The following is a 15,961-nucleotide window of genomic DNA, read 5'->3' on the forward strand; positions in this document are numbered from 1 at the left end:
GTGCATTAGAGGACGTTGTGGTGTGTGCTTTGGTATTACTATATTTTGGAGACTCGTGTGTTGGTTCAATTAACAGACGTACACACAGGACATCTACAGTATATCATCGCTTAGTCATCCTTCAGTCTACACTACTTGTCACAAACACTAATTGTCCTTTTATTGAACACTGAAATGGCTTGTAGTGAAATATGTTTCAGGGTGGATTTGTTTACAGTGCAGTCAGTGCCCATTGACCTTTAATGAACCTCAGTGTTTGTCTGTGGTTGAAGAAAAAGAGGAAGTAGCAAATAGGGCCTTGTAATTCACATAGTTGCACAAGCACGGATGCAGAAGTTATGGCACAGAGACCGGGAATGTGTTCAGTTCAGCACTAATAACCCCTCTGCTTACCACAAGTTGACATCTTATGTTTGTGTGTGCGCAACCCCCTCCATCCCTACAATTACGTCTTTTACATCAACACTGATGTCTACCTCAAGCTGATTGAGTAATAACAATGGCATTTGATTGAATATTAAACATATTTTTCAATCTGTGTGGTTAGTTGAAAGAATGTTTATAATATTCACTCTTCATGGTGAGTTTCCACATGAGCTAGTATCATGAGTGTATGGATGTTTGGAATTGATAGCCTTGTGATTCACTTTCAAACTCAAATATTAGTCAGTCAGCCGCAATTAAATCTGTTTGCTTGCTTGATTTAAACTTGTTCATGTAATTAAATGAGTGAAGGGCTAAGGTGCTTTTTGATGGGTCAACTTTTAACAGAAGTACACGAGGAAGTAATCATGACACTGATTGTGATAATGTGAAGCACTACGCAAGATACTCATGGACACTACCAAAACAGCAACAAGGAAATTATTTGGCTTTCCATCTGTCTCAGACAAAGTGCCTCAACTTACAGTAGTGTCTGTCCAAACCCACTGTGGTTATGTTGAGAATACAGTCTGCCAAGACTTGAACTTGTGGGTGAAAACCAGAATACAATATGCTCCCTCGTTTTACTGCATGCCAAGGAGACACCACAGAATCTCTGACTTTGGGACTTGAAAATTCACTTTTCTACAGTATATTGAGGCCAACTAAGGCCTTAAGTTTAAACTGTTGTTTATTTATCTTAAACAGAGTTAATGAAAACATGGCTGTGATGGGAATGTTTCTTAATGGCGCGTAACGTACAGTATATCCCTGAGCATTACAACAGAGGCTACATTCACTCAAGGCATATTTTGTTGTTAGGGCAGGTATTAAAGTGCTCATATTATGCTCATTTTCAGGTTCATAATTATATTTAGAGGTTATATCAGAATAGGTTTACATGGTTTAATTTTCAAAAAACACCATATATTTGTTGTTGTACATTGCTGCAGCTCCTCTTTTCACCCTGTGTGTTGAGCTCTCTGTTTTAGCTACAGAGTGAGGCATCTCACTTCTGTTCCATTTTTGTTGGGAGTCGCACATGAGCAGTAGCTAGGTAAGGACTACTAGCCAGTCAGAAGCAGAGTATGAGGGCGTGCCATGCTAGCAGCTAGGCGAGCATTAACATGTGTTACAAAGTGACGCACGTTCATCACGAAGTAAAGGCTGGACTACAATAGAGCTGTTTGGAGCAGTTTGTGAACAGTGTTTTCTGTTGGAGATGGTAAGTGCCTTTGGGGTGGACTTTGGGCTTTTTCACTTTGTAAACCTATAACGTGCACAAAAAAGATATGTAACACAATAAAGGAAAGGGAAAAGCCAAAAAGCATAATATGAGCACTTTGAGTATTGTTCTATAATTTTAACTGTACGTTTTAATTTATAGATGCACTTGATATGTGTTTTTTTGCATTACCTAAGTGATTGGCTATTTATAACCAGTGACTAAAACATTCTTTGAAATGTCAGCCCAGCTTACAATTAATTTCCTTGGCAAAAAAGATGGAAAAGGCCTAATTTTGCCTGGGGGGGGGGGGGAGTAAATAATAATGAGTTTGGTCCTGCAGTGGAAACCAGACCAATGACTGAGGCCCGTCTAGCCCTCTCAGACTCAGTCATACTGCCAGTGCACCACAAAACCTTACAGTACAACGTAACTGTATACGTGTCTGCTCAAAAAATGGCCTTTGGATTGAAATGCAATTTGGACTTTCTACAGTCCATCTTCTCCATTGTGGTTCTCCATAGTGTAATATAGGAGGAACTGCCATAAACACACACATAACTCACATTCCTCTCAGTGTTACAGTCACCAAACCAAGCTGGGTGAATGGATTCTCTCCATATGGAAACTCAGTTTGTCAACAACCATTAAGGGCTAAGGACTCTCTACACAGGACTCATAATTGTGGTGTTCGTATACTTGAAAAGTTGCCGTAAAACTACAAATGTTAGTCCTTTTACACATTTACCATGTCATCAATATGTTAACCAAAAAGTATGACAATAACTGTTGGTATTTTGGTTGAAACTCTTAAGCAGCTACACTAGACTTAATCTTGCCTAGAATAGAAAAAACAGTCCAATGTAATCCTGCATTCTTCTCACTTTGGGTACAAACATTGTCTTAAATCCAGAACAATATATAGTGAGGAGTTATACTAGACCTTCACCCCATATCAACATTCACACTGCACTTGAATGATTAAAACATTTAGTCAGTAAGGGCAGCTGTTGTGCTAGTGGGTGCATAATGACAGTAAGTGTTTCCATTTGGTGCTTTTCCATCAACTTGGTATTTGTGTGTGTGTGCGTGTGTGTGTGTGTGTGTGTGTGTGTGTGCGTGCCTGAAGCCATTGTTAATTGGCATTTTAATTGTGTTCAAGTTGACTGACGGACAGATAAAGCAGTGGAAACGGAGCTCCCCACATACTGGATCATACATAATGTATATACTGCACTGACACATCAGAAAGGAAAGAGCACACATCCTTATGTTTTACATTTGAGGTGAGCATGATTTGCCTGTGTAACTCTAGCTGTGTTTCTTTACAACTGATTGTCATGATATAGGGCCATATAAAATGCCGTGTTTGTTATCTTTGCCCAGACACAAGAACAGACAGACAGACCACAGTTGTTCACTTTGGGTTTAACCTTTTGATGTATCAAAGTGTGCGTCAAGTGGTTAGATAATGCCTTTGAGGCCCACTGCATGTCATCTAGGACAGTCGCCAGCCTTCCTGCCTCCTTAGAGAGCTCAAGAGGGCTTGTTTCGGCTTCAGGGTATCCTCTCTCATAATTGCACACTCACCAACAGAAATGCATGCAATCACGCACACACGCACCTATACACATGCAGCATAAAGACGCACACAGTGCTGAACAACAGGGTCACCTTGGGACTGTAATTGCCCGAAGACATTCCTGGATTTACATACGCATATTCAAACATATATTTATTTATTTATATTTATAGAGATATAGGCAGCACAAGGAACAGATGGTTCTGGAGATACCTTGTGTAAGCAGACGCAGTCTCTCTTAACCCTGTCTATAAACACTGGAATTTAGGTGTTTGACAAAGAGTAATAGAGAGCTAGTCAAAGCAAATCTCGCTTTTTGCTATCTCTGCATAATGGATTGAAGTCCAAGACAAGCAACAGATTAGCCTAAAGTAGATAACCTTTTTGCCACCTCAGAACAACTGACAGGAAACACTTCAGTGACAAGAGTGGCCCTTCATGCTGAGGTGATAGCCAAAAAGTAGTGGGGACATTCAAATACTAGCACTGAAGATAGCAATGTACTATGATAAAAAGATTAACATGTAGAGCAGTAGTAAAAACACCAAATGTTCTTTCATTGCTACATGATCATCCATGCATGCTACAGTAGCATAACGCTATTATCCTTAGTGTTTGTGTTGTGGAGGAAAATAAAGAGAATATTGGCCATCAGGTTTAATGGTAAAATGTAGCGCAGTACCTTGATTTTTAAACATTGTGAAGTAGTAAATAGAGTCATAGACATGTGTTTTTTTCTTGTGAGTTGGCAACGTTATTATACCTTTTAGTGATGTATATATTCTTTTTGTGTGTTCTAAGGTCGTGGTGATATCCAACCCCAGTTGGACAGCGCCATGCAGGATGTCAGTGATAAATACATTCTGCTGGAAGAGACTGAGAAACAGGCCCTGAGGAAGGCTCTTATAGAGGACAGACAGAGGTTCTGCTGTTTCGTAGCCATGCTGCGGCCTGTAGTGGTGAGTACAGCGGCAGAGAAAGAGAAATTAGACTTCAGAAAGCCCTCGGAGAACAACAGAAAGTCAACTCACTCCACAGTGTCTTTGCTTTTTCTTTTAATCCCACAGACTGGAAATATGCATTTTCACACCCTCTACTTCATCACACTTCTAGAGCTTTTTTTTTTACTACCACTACTAATCTAAGGAGGACTATTTTCAGTGTTGTGTAAACTGTGTATGAGAGTTTATTCCACAACTCTCTCTCTCTCTGCCGTTTATTCTTTTAGGATGAGGAGATTTCTATGTTGGGAGAGGTCACCCATCTCCAGGCTATCTCTGATGACCTTAAAGCCCTGACCTCTGACCCACACACGCTTCCCCCTGCTAGTGAACAGGTGAGGAAAAATATCAAAGATGCGACAGTCTGTGCTTATGCAACTGCCCTTTATCTCACTGTCAAAATACATACCCTTTTGATCCTGTGTGTCTTATTTTTCTTCTATTCTGTTGATGAAACAAAGCTTTGTTTAGTGCCATTCCTCTTCACTATGACTAATCAGTATGACTAATATCGTCCTCCCTCTCAGGTGATCTTGGACCTTAAGGGCTCAGACTACAGTTGGTCATATCAAACGCCGCCCTCATCCCCCAGCACCACTATGTCCAGGAAGTCTAGCATGTGCAGGTAGGCTGCGACAGCCAATCACAAGACTCATAGGCATAAATAAGTGAAAGAGAGACTTTGTCTTTTAAGTACACATTTACCTGCTGTAACCGTAAAAGCTTTCTGTGCCCCGGTGTGCTTGAAAATAATGTCAAATGGAAAATGAATTTACTCCAGTTATTTTGTTCACCCATTTCCAAGAACTGAGGAATGAGGAGGTGAAAACTGTATACAGTGTCTATATTTTTAGTCAAGTGTCACATGTATACACATAGTATCTACTGAAATCTGCGAATTTGTCCTGTAGACCCTTTCAATGGTTATGGAGACAGCTTACATTAGTGTAATGCAGTAGGGAACAAGAACATGGAGAAAAGCTTTTGTGTTGACTACTCTGTCTGCCACCCAGTGGTCAATATGGAGTAGTTTGCAAATTCTTTATCTTAGTTTCTTTGTATCTCTGCTTCATCTCCTCTTTGCTAGTGATAATTGTTCATTAGTTCACTTTACTGAGAAATGCAGTTTAAGTGTTCCTACTTTGTCAAAGTAAAGGTAGGGAACTTTTAAAGAATTAACAAAACGGCACACTTTTTGTTATGTAGCTGTTCAGACTGTTCTGTTTTCTACCATCTGTCCTCCCTGCTTTTTGTGCATCTCCCATTGATTTTTCCTGAACTGTTCTGGTTTAAAGAATGAAATGTTGTGCCTGGGTTGGGAATTGCTTTGCATTTGTCCTGTTAAAATCTTGTAACTACACTGTAATTTTGGGGCTGTGGGTTTTCTTGTGATTGAATCAAAACTTTGTCATGATGAGAATGTTTGAAGGACTTCCAGACTCTGAAACCATGTTAAACCCGCTGTAGAGGAGCAGTTTAATGGTTTCAGTCCATAACAAGCTAGTTTTTTTTTTTCTTGATCCTTAGATGGGTGATTTGTTAATTCACAAATCATCGTGAGGCAGTCGCTTTTATGATTTTGATGCTTTGCAATTTATAATTGTCACTATTTTTTTTACTACTAGAAGCTTAAACTAGGTATAGTTTTGCCTTGTTCTTGTGCATTTTATTAATTTTGTACATGATTTGTATGTATTTTTCATAGTACAGATTTCGCAAGATGCCATTTTTATATCTTCTACAGACATTCAGATTATTGCTTTCAAGTCTCAGTTCACATAGTAATTAGACCCAGTCTTTATGCTGTTTTTCACCTTTCATTAGTGTTTTGTGTGAATATTCCCATAGGCAAGAAATTCTGTGATTTCCTGCCTGTAATTATTGTCATTTTGATTTCATGCCTTTTTAAGTTGGTTTGTTTTGTTGTTTTGACTGGATTTGGCCTCAGTCACTGCCTGCTGCATCTTGGTGTGTGCTGTGTTAATAGTTTCCCACCCTGTCTCTCCCCAATCCCCTGCCTTCATTCCCTCCCTTTTATTCCTTTTATCTCTTTCTTATCCAACCTTCCTTCTTCAATCCATGTCTTTGGGTGCACTTGATTCTCTTTACCCCGCCTGTCACTGCCAAACTTCTCCTTCCTCTGGTCCTCCCCTCATCCATCACTCCTTCCCCTTTCACAGTAGTCTGAACAGCGTTAACAGTAGTGACTCCAGGGGATCCAGTGGCTCTCACTCTCATTCTCCTTCCTCCTCTTCTTCCTCCTCTTCCTCACACCACCTCTTCCACCACCATCACCCCTACCATCGGTACCGTAGCTCCACACTACCCCAGCAGGCCCCAGCCCGGCTCTCTAGCATCTCCTCCCACGACTCGGGCTTCATTTCTTCATCCCACGACCAATACACGTCGTCCAAATCCTCCCCGCCCATGGCAGCTGAAACAAAGGTAAGAGAAGCCCTCCGCTACACACACTTAACAATAATAGGTATGTACACACGGTTGAGACAAGACTATAAAACCACATATGCTCTATGATTTACAAGTTATTGTAGTCAGAGACAGAGAGAAAACCTCAAACCAGCAATCCACGCAAGTCTTTTCTCGCACATCTCCCCAGCCACTACGAGAGGCAGTTAGCTGGCAGCCGTAAGTGTATGTGATCATGGTGAAGTCATTTCAATGCTATTATTATTATGACATAAATGCTCAGGAAATTAGTCTGCCTCCATTCTAGCCCAGGGCAAAACAGGTCAGCCCCATCCTGCTATTAAAGAGTCGACCGCTGTGACAGACTGTGGTTTGGCTTGAGCATACTGTGTGTTGTATTTTCATTAAATGTATCACAGTAAAATGACATGTCACAGTGTCAACAGCATATTTTACAGACACTAAGATTGTGTCTCTATCAGCGTGTCTAATCCTGACAGTTTTATCCAACCACCTGACACAAGGTTTCAGATAATATTTACTGTGATAGTCCATAGGATTATCTGTGTGGGGCTTGTGGTTTGAGATCAACCATGAGAAGCGGCTGCACTAGCTGACATTTTGTTAGCACGCCAGCAACCAGAGTTCCCCTGTCCAAAACACATTGGTATAGTTAGACGGCGGTTTGGCAAGTCCATACCTGACCCATTTACAGTACAGTCCTAGGAATCAGCCCTCTCGTTGCCTCATTCTTGGTGTAGTAACAGTAGTTGATGTTCGAAGGAGAACAGTCTCATGGCTAAACAGGGTTTACAGGGGCTCACTCTTTAACCAAGGGTTAATAAGGCCGGGCCATGGCTGACACTTAATGAGGATCTCTTTAAGATCCATCCATTTTCAAAACCCACTTCTATGGAGGGTGATGTTCTGTAGCTTGCCCCAACTCCTATTCTCCTTCTGGAGGGCAGCATGCAAAAAGTTTATTTCCCTATAGGCAGAGAGTAAGTATCATATTATTAATGTTAAAATAACCAGGGCTTATAGTTTTCTTTTAAATGTCATGCCTCACACATGTTGACTTTGTGAGGATACTTATAACTTCCTAAAGAAGAAGAACTTTGCCTGTGCTTCCCTTTAACAAACTCCAACACTGCTGATGTCCTTGCAAGTAATGCTGGTATGACTCCCAGTGCACCTTCGCTACAGCCTCTATAAACACTTGGTTGTACTCCTCACTAACTGCTGAGAACTGTGGATAAGTTCCCTGTGCTCTCTAACAAACTGCCTCTATCTGTCTACCTGCTGACATGTCTGTCTTTGCGATTCTTCCCCTCCGTCTGTCTCAATCCCCCCCTCCCCATCTTTTCCCCCCTCTCTCCCTCTGGTTTGGTCCCACTGCCTGCTTGTTGCTGCCCTCGCTGTCCCAGCCTTGTCCCAGTTTCAGGTCCTCTGAGGTATCAGAGACTGGGCAGCTCCACAGTGACTGCAGCTCCCCTTCTCCTCTAGCTGCTGCTAGTGCTCCTCAGCACACTACTGACAAGGTGAAACACACTCATCCACCAAGAACCTTTACCCCTCCTTTCACATAAAGGTCTGTGTTGTACCAGCAATACACCCACCGCAGCTTCCTCATACTAAACTTCAAACTGTGCTGTACATTGCATCGACTTTGGTTTATCACAGAAATGTTAAAGAAACCTCCAAACTCCCTGGCATGTGCATCAGTTCCTCCAGTTTTCATTCAGTTCAGCTTTTTTTTCTGTGTTGATGTGATCAATATGGATCCCTTATTATTTTTGTGTTCCTGTGAATGATTTCTCCCAGTGATGTGTTCCGTTTTGTTTTTATTTTCCACTGTTTATGATTTTCAATAATCTACCCCATTGTGTGTTTGTTCTATTTTGCCGGTTTCTGTTATCATCCCTCCTCCCACTGACGCGCACGCATCCAGTTGTCCAATGGTTTTGACCACTACAGTCCAGCCATTTCCCCCTACATGCATAGCAACGGGGGGAGTTTGGGCTCAGGGTCAGACACTGCCTTTCCCTTCTTCCCTCCTTCCTCCTCATCCTACATCGCCTCGTCCTGCCCCACTCGTTCATGGTCACGTCCTGCCTCAGCCTTGCTGCCAGACCAACCTCACAACTGCTCGTTGGGCTCCCCCATGGTGCCTTCATCGCGAGTCCCCAGCTGGAAGGTTTGTTCATCCCCTCGGTCTCGATGATCAACTTATTCCCGTTCTCTTTGTTAAACGGTTTGTTCAACATGCAAGCCTTGTTCATATTTTTACTGTTGTTGTTGTTGTTGTTCACCAGTTTCCTTCTTTCATACTTTCAATCTGCTGCTGAAAATAAGGGGGGAAGCACATCAGAGAAAAGTATTAACAATCAACACTGACGTGTCTTTCTTTATAGGACTGGGCTAAGCCAGGCCCTTATGATCAGCCCATGGTCAACACACTGAGGAGGAAGAAAGACAAGGGGACCCCAGCTGTAGTGGACAGTAATGGTAGTGTGAGTAATGATAGCAGACCATCCTCAGGCCCGGCCTCAATGTCGACCTCAGCACCAGCTCCGGCTGCACTACAAACATCGGCATCGGTGGAGGAGAAGAACAGAACTGTGGGTGCCCCTTTTAAGGTCAGTTTTAGTCTCCCTCTCATACAAACACAGCCTGCCTTCATTTAGCTAATCCCGCTTTCAGCCAGGCATTCATTTTTTGGTAATTGTGGCACATATTCACTTTTGTGTTGTGCTTCTTCATTTAGCTTGTTTTTACTTTGTCTGTATCATTTCCTTTCTGTCCTCCATTTAGACTCGAATGGAGACTTTTGGTAGTTTTAATTAGTCGCTGTTTTTAATGGCAACTTGTGAGAAGTGTGTTGTTGGCCTTAGTACTACTATATGGTCTCCATTAATTGTTGAGTCATCTGATTTATATTTTGCGTGTTTATGTTGTTAGGGGCAAAGAAGCTCCATATGATTTCAGACATTCTGTTTTGTCTTTGTGCCTGAAAAATTTGTACTTTGCTGCAGCAGGTGGCAAATTGCTACAAAATCAGAATCGTTCAGTGATTGTTAATTCTGCAAATACTGGACAAAGCACATTGACATAGGTCAGTCTACATTTAATGCCATCTGTTTCAGGCGACCTCAGATTCAACTTCCAGCTAGCCGATGTTTTTGCAATCATGGCATTTAGACCACATGATTGAGCCTCCTACCACTAATGTTCCCATTTACTGACTTTCATGATCTGTACCTAATGTTTTTAATTACTTTAATGAATTGTGTCTGGCTGTATCCAAACAGTGAGACTTCCTGACCCTACCAAATGTTTTTTTCATTGGGTGATTGCTCCAGGCTGGTGATATTGAGGCCCACGAGGAACTGGCTCTGGCCTTATCCAGAGGTCTGGAGCTGGACACACAGAGGTCCAGTAGAGACTCCATCCAATGTTCCAGTGGCTACAGCACGCAGACCAACACGCCCTGCTGCTCCGAAGACACAATTCCTTCACAAGGTAACACTTGTACATCTATAATGCAATGGTCACCAATTTTCAGTGAAGTACACTGCTCAACTCTTTGTCTTTTGTCCTCTCTTTTTCAAATATACAATATATTGTTGCGTCAGATCATTGTTAACCTCTCTGTTTGTTCTTTCTAGTATCAGACTATGACTATTTCTCAATGGCCGGAGATCAGGAGCCTGAGCAGCAGCACTCTGACTTTGACAAGTCCTCCACCATCCCCAGAAACAGTGACATCAGTCAGTCCTACCGACTCATGTTCCAGAGCAAACGGCCGGCCTCCACAGCCGGCCTGCCCAGCACACAGACTCCCTACCATGGACAGGGAGCCTACCCTGCAGGGCCCTATCCCCCCACACCTATCCACACTGGGGCTTATCCTCCTACCCCTACAGGTACCGACTGATATATGTCACAATTGAATGTGTACACTTAAAATCTTTCCATTTTTACTGTCTTGAAGTTGTAAGGTATCATGTTGGTTTATGTCAATAACTTCCTTTTAAAACACACTTTATAAATGTTACATAAATGTAATACTTCATCAGAAGAATAGTTCATGTTCTGTTTGTTTCCCCTGCTTTTTTATGTCCTTCATTATTCTCGTTAATAAATCTCAAAGGCTGCTGTATAATATACTGAAATGATCTTTATTAATAGTAAAATTTATTTTTTGGCTTAAATTGCTATTTGTGTTCTACCATTGCAGGCTCGTGTTCAGGTCAGGGATTTTATTCTGGATCCAGCTCCCATAATGCCCCTGGCTCCTATTCTACAGGCCACGGTCCAGTTATTGTCACCCCTGGGGTTGCCACAATCCGCCGCACGCCTTCTTCAAAACCTTCCGCCCGACGGTCAGGCTCAGTTGTGGGCACAGGACCCATCCCTATTCGTACGCCTGTCATCCCGGTAAAAATCCCTACCGTGCCCGATATGTCTGGAGCAGTTAATGGGAGCAGGGGTGCAGAGGAGATGGTTGGAGGAAGAGGAGAAGAAAGCCCAGATTCTCCAACATTTGCAGGAGGGGAGGATGCTGGCACGCTGCCTGTGATGTCCTGGAGTGGTCAGGCTACAACCAATCCTCCCACTGTACCCCTGCCCAACCAGCAGCACCTTCACTGTGAGATAGGGCAGGAAGGAGGAGCAGAGGAGGCAGGAGAAGAGTTAGAAGGCAACATGCTGGTGGCCATCCGCAAGGGGGTCAAGCTCAAGAGGACCCTCACCAACGACCGCTCCGCACCACGCATCGCATGATGACATGACACACGTGACAACATGTGAGCTCATGTCACAGAAGTGAGGCTCTCCCTTCATTGTGTAAATAAGGTCAAAGGCTTTAGAAAAAATGTTCGCTGATAGAAATGAGATGTACAGAATCAAAAGGCATCTTATGCTAGTATGAGAAGTGAATGACACCATGTAAGCGTTTCTCATTCTGTACATTTTTTACCTGTGAGAATCCCTCACTGCAGAAGCCATCTATAATGATTCAATGTAGAAAATATAAAGACATGCTGGTTCACATTTTCTGATTTGGCTTATGATGCCTCAGAAACAATGTAAAGCCAGGTTTGTTGAAATATTGGTTTGGACCTAAAGTGGATCACAGGACCACACGTAGTAGATCCTTGTGTAAGTCGAGTAACTAACGAGCCTTTACGGGTACAAGGATAAGACCTAAGAAATTAGGTCCTCGGATAAAGGTTTTTGGCCTCAGCACTAAAATGTTTTTGCAAATCCGAGCCAACCGCTGTGTAATGACATGAGGATATTTTCGTTGATAAATAACAAAAGAAGAAAAGAGTAGCATTACACCACAGTATGTTTATTTCTTTAATAGGACCGTAATTACACACATTTATCTGGTGGTATTCTTGAAGCACAGTGTTGGACAAGGACAATGTGCCTGCCTCTTCTCAGTGTAAAAAGACAAAAATAAATAAAATGTGTATAATAGTATAGTATGTGTAAACTCTTATTATATAGGGAGTGCATTGTACCAGCGTGGGACAAGTAAGCATTCTAACTGCCTAGTGACTTGGCAGAAGGAGCACAATAGCCAATGCAAGTACTTCACAGCATCAAGAGCAATACTCAGTCGCACTAGAAAGCAATGGCTCCAGTGGTCGGCTTTCGATTGCACCATTTGGCATCTCCCGAATTGCATTAACTGCTTACTTGGAGGGACGCCCTGATGGCTGTAGGAAGGTGCTGTGTTTTCAATGCTGTCATCCCCTCACAGTTCAAATACTTAAATATGTGAGGTGTCCACAGAGCCAACACGGGCTGGGCTGTGACCAATACAAAGAGCTCCTCAAGTGCTGTTTTGCAGCCGGAGTTTCATCCAAGTCAAAGTTGTAGGAGACAACAATGAGACTAAAGTGTCACATGGTTGATGCCGTGACATTAACAGACACTAAAAGTATCGCCCTGTTTTAGTTGTGCTAGTATTTACATGATTTGTAAATAATGTTGCACGTCTCTGTTGCTGAGGAGTGTGTTGGTGCTTCTCGCTCTCTGTATTTCCTTCTTCCTTCCTTCTGTGCCACAATCACAAAGTTTCACATCTTTAATATAATTTATAATAATACTCAAATACCATTACCTTTTGGATGTAAATTGTTTTTATTTTTCATAATTTTTCCCAGTATGAATTTATCATTTAATCTGCAATATCTACATGCTGACCTTTGTAGAACTCCTCAGTGGTTTGTGTTTATATATTAGCAATTATATATTAGTCCCTTCTTTTTCGTAGCATTTTTTAGCCATACTGCAACCTGCTGCGCATCATTGCTCATAATATTACTAATAAATGTCAATATACAGCTGTGCCATGTCAAAACTCAACGTTTAATCAAATGTATATATATTATTAAACATTTTTTAGAAGTTAATGAGGACATACTTTTGATCTTTTAAGTATTATTAGCTGTTACTGGTAATGCCATACTGGTTTAATTGTTCTGTCTGGTTGCTGTTATATTGAACTCTGTTGTCTTCTTTGAAAAGCATGTAGCGTGCATGCTCATGTCCTCCTTGATTAATTAGGCTTTAACATCTGTCATCTCCAATTCAGTTTTTTTTTTTTTTTTTTTAATCTTTTGCAATAGCATTAAAGGTGACAAGTCCAGTACGTACAGATTTTGTTACCCTAAAAATTACGAAAATCCATTGTATAATTTAAGAAATATGTCACCATAGGTACAATTTAAAATGCTCTGTTTTTATCTGGACAATAAGATGTTTTGGAGCTATGAGACTGCAGCGTTTTAAGACAATAAGCTGAAACCAATAGTATCCTTGAGTCATAGTCTGTATTTTAATTTACATTTCTGTTCAAGCACTGTGAGACCATGGCTACTACAAGATGTATGGAACTGTAAGTGTTATTTAGCTATACAGGTTAGTCCAAGAACTCACACATGTTAATTTATTTTATTCTTCTCAGTCTTTTTTTTCTCAACCTATTTTTATACGTATATAAAATAGAGTAATATAGTTGTTTCCTCTATCCATGCATGTACCATCTGATGATGTGTTGTTTCATCAGTGAAACGTTCATGACCGTCCTGCTACGATTCATTCAAGTCCCATATTTCACACACACATGCATAGTTGCACTGCATTCTAATAATGGCATAAATGCTGGCTGGTTTAGAAGTGAACAAAGGCTACAACAAAATGTGTTCCTCTGATTCCAGGTACCACTAGAAGTCCGCAAAGTTTTGGTTTTTACAATGGAGAGGCTTTAATCAGTATTATGGATTCAGATTTTGGGACAGATGGTATTTACAAGAGCTGAGTCCAGTTCAGTCAAGACAGTGCAGACAGTTCAGAATGGGTTTGCCTGAGTCATCATCATGGCGACATGCAAACTTGTAACTATTCCCTGAGGGTGATTTAAATTTGAATGTTTGTACCCCAGTTATTGACAACTGAGTTCAGGTCAAATGTTATTGAACAATATCTTTTCATATTAGGGTCGAACAAATGGCACGCTGCCCACAACGTCTGGCCTTTCTAGCCTAATCTGACCTGACTTTTCCAAAGACATTTTAGCATGAGAATTTAGTTTTTTTCAGTTTTTTAAACAAGATTCTTATGAATGTAATGTAATAGACAGGTACAAAAAGAGGAATTAATGCAAAAAAGCAATGACAAAAGCAAAGATATTATCTCTGTGCCTGAATTAAACCTATAGTGTGAACAGGGGTTATGGACCACAAACCCCTTTCATACAAAATATCCCTGTACTGTTTGATTTCAACAGAGCAAAAATAATATTACTGCTTAGATGTTTCTTCAAACCCAGCATTCAGTTCTTAAAATTGTTGATGATGTTAATTTTTTTGTTTGTTTTTTGCCGTCATCCTGTCTAAAACTTATATTATCAACCTGTAATTTCCATATTTAAATTGCTAGCATAAATATATATTATATCAGAGTTGCCAAATGCCAGTATATCCTATGAATAAGAAGTTTATAGTTTGTGAGGGTTTGAAAGTACAGTTGAACCTGGTTTCTAGTTTAGTTTTTAGCACCGAGGAGAGTTGACCTCTCTGTCTGTCCCTGTACAGTTCAACATGCTATGATGCAGTTTGTTTCAGGAAGTAAAAGGTTGTTATTTTTGTGTAATGACAGCTTTAGCAATATAATAAAAATATAAATTTTGATTTGGCTCACTGACTTATTGAATGTGTTGTTGTTGTATCAAGAGTTTTAAACACCACCTCCCTAATACTTTATTTGTTTAACTTGTAGGCCTAAGACATCTTGAACCGGTCAATTTTAATCTTACGTTCATTACTGAACTTTTAGGTAAATGGCTGACAAACCCTTTATTAGCTGTTCTGGAGCTTTCTGCCGTATCACACAGACCTCATCGGCATTTGCATTAGCTCTGTTGCAATGGAAATGTATGTTCAAAATTTTGGAGCACCTCTAGGACTTCTCATCGATGTTGACCTAAAAGTTAAGCTTTACAGTTAAGTCTTGACCTTGAAAGCAGCAACTCAAAAACAATCAGGTACAAGTTTTTTTGCACATTGATCTCTCATATATTTAATTGCATGAGCTGTGTGTTCATTTAAAAGCTTATACACAAACCCAGTTTGAAAACTGGCCATATTGTGGGATAGTGGGTGGGAAACGTTGTCATGTACAGGTTCAAAGTAACTCTAGGATAACACAGGTTGAAGAGCTGAAGTCTTCACTACCTTCAGTTAGGATGTAAACCGATGATGATGATGATGATGATGATAATGATGATGTGCTTGGGTTTGTCCACCAGGGGGTGCTCTTGTCTGAGCTTCTTTTAACACCCAAACCTGGTTTGCAGCTTCTACTTGGATAATGCATCACTCCTCCCATCCTTACATCCCTGGACACACTCTTCTAATCAATACATGTACAGCCAAAACAATGAATATGCCCCTTCCACACAGAAGGGCTTGAAATAAATCACGCATTACAAAGTTTTAGATTGTGAGGGAGCCTCCTACTTTTGCCTAATGTAAGAGGCTTCCGCCTCGACACAAATAACTTCCACATGGTGTCATATTTCCTTAGGGTGTGGACTGTAATCTGGTTGAATAGCTCAAATGCCCCAAGTGCTTAATAGCAGAGGGAGGGATGAGCACACACCGAACAGACAAACACACTCCTTTTACTAAACCTGCAGTAGATAACCGCCTGTCTGTGACAAATACTATTTTCATACAGGAAATATGAAGATATTATTTTTCAATCTCAGCTGCTATCACTAACATT

General features: G+C 41.0%; 1 protein-coding gene across 10 annotated transcripts in view; it reads left to right on the forward strand.

Annotated features, from left to right (window-relative positions):
* The window catches only part of LOC116049225 (protein MTSS 1-like), a 54,804-nt gene extending 39,939 nt beyond the window's left edge, over positions 1-14,865 (forward strand). For 2 of the 10 annotated variants that reach the window (XM_031298674.2, XM_031298675.2), the window contains 10 exons: positions 4,032-4,189; positions 4,459-4,566; positions 4,759-4,856; positions 6,412-6,676; positions 8,086-8,199; positions 8,610-8,855; positions 9,073-9,297; positions 10,021-10,180; positions 10,327-10,584; positions 10,899-14,865. In XM_031298674.2, the coding sequence (XP_031154534.1) occupies positions 4,032-4,189; positions 4,459-4,566; positions 4,759-4,856; positions 6,412-6,676; positions 8,086-8,199; positions 8,610-8,855; positions 9,073-9,297; positions 10,021-10,180; positions 10,327-10,584; positions 10,899-11,443 (2,177 nt within the window). In that variant the 3' untranslated portion in view covers positions 11,444-14,865. The remainder of the gene's footprint in view (positions 1-4,031; positions 4,190-4,458; positions 4,567-4,758; positions 4,857-6,411; positions 6,677-8,085; positions 8,200-8,609; positions 8,856-9,072; positions 9,298-10,020; positions 10,181-10,326; positions 10,585-10,898) is intronic. The other 8 variants (XM_031298677.2, XM_031298678.2, XM_031298680.2 and 5 more) reach the window with 5 other exon arrangements.
* The last annotated feature ends 1,096 nt before the right edge of the window (positions 14,866-15,961 follow it).

The sequence above is a fragment of the Sander lucioperca genome, chromosome 10, assembly GCF_008315115.2.
Source record: "Sander lucioperca isolate FBNREF2018 chromosome 10, SLUC_FBN_1.2, whole genome shotgun sequence".
Classification (NCBI taxonomy): Eukaryota; Metazoa; Chordata; class Actinopteri; order Perciformes; family Percidae; genus Sander; species Sander lucioperca.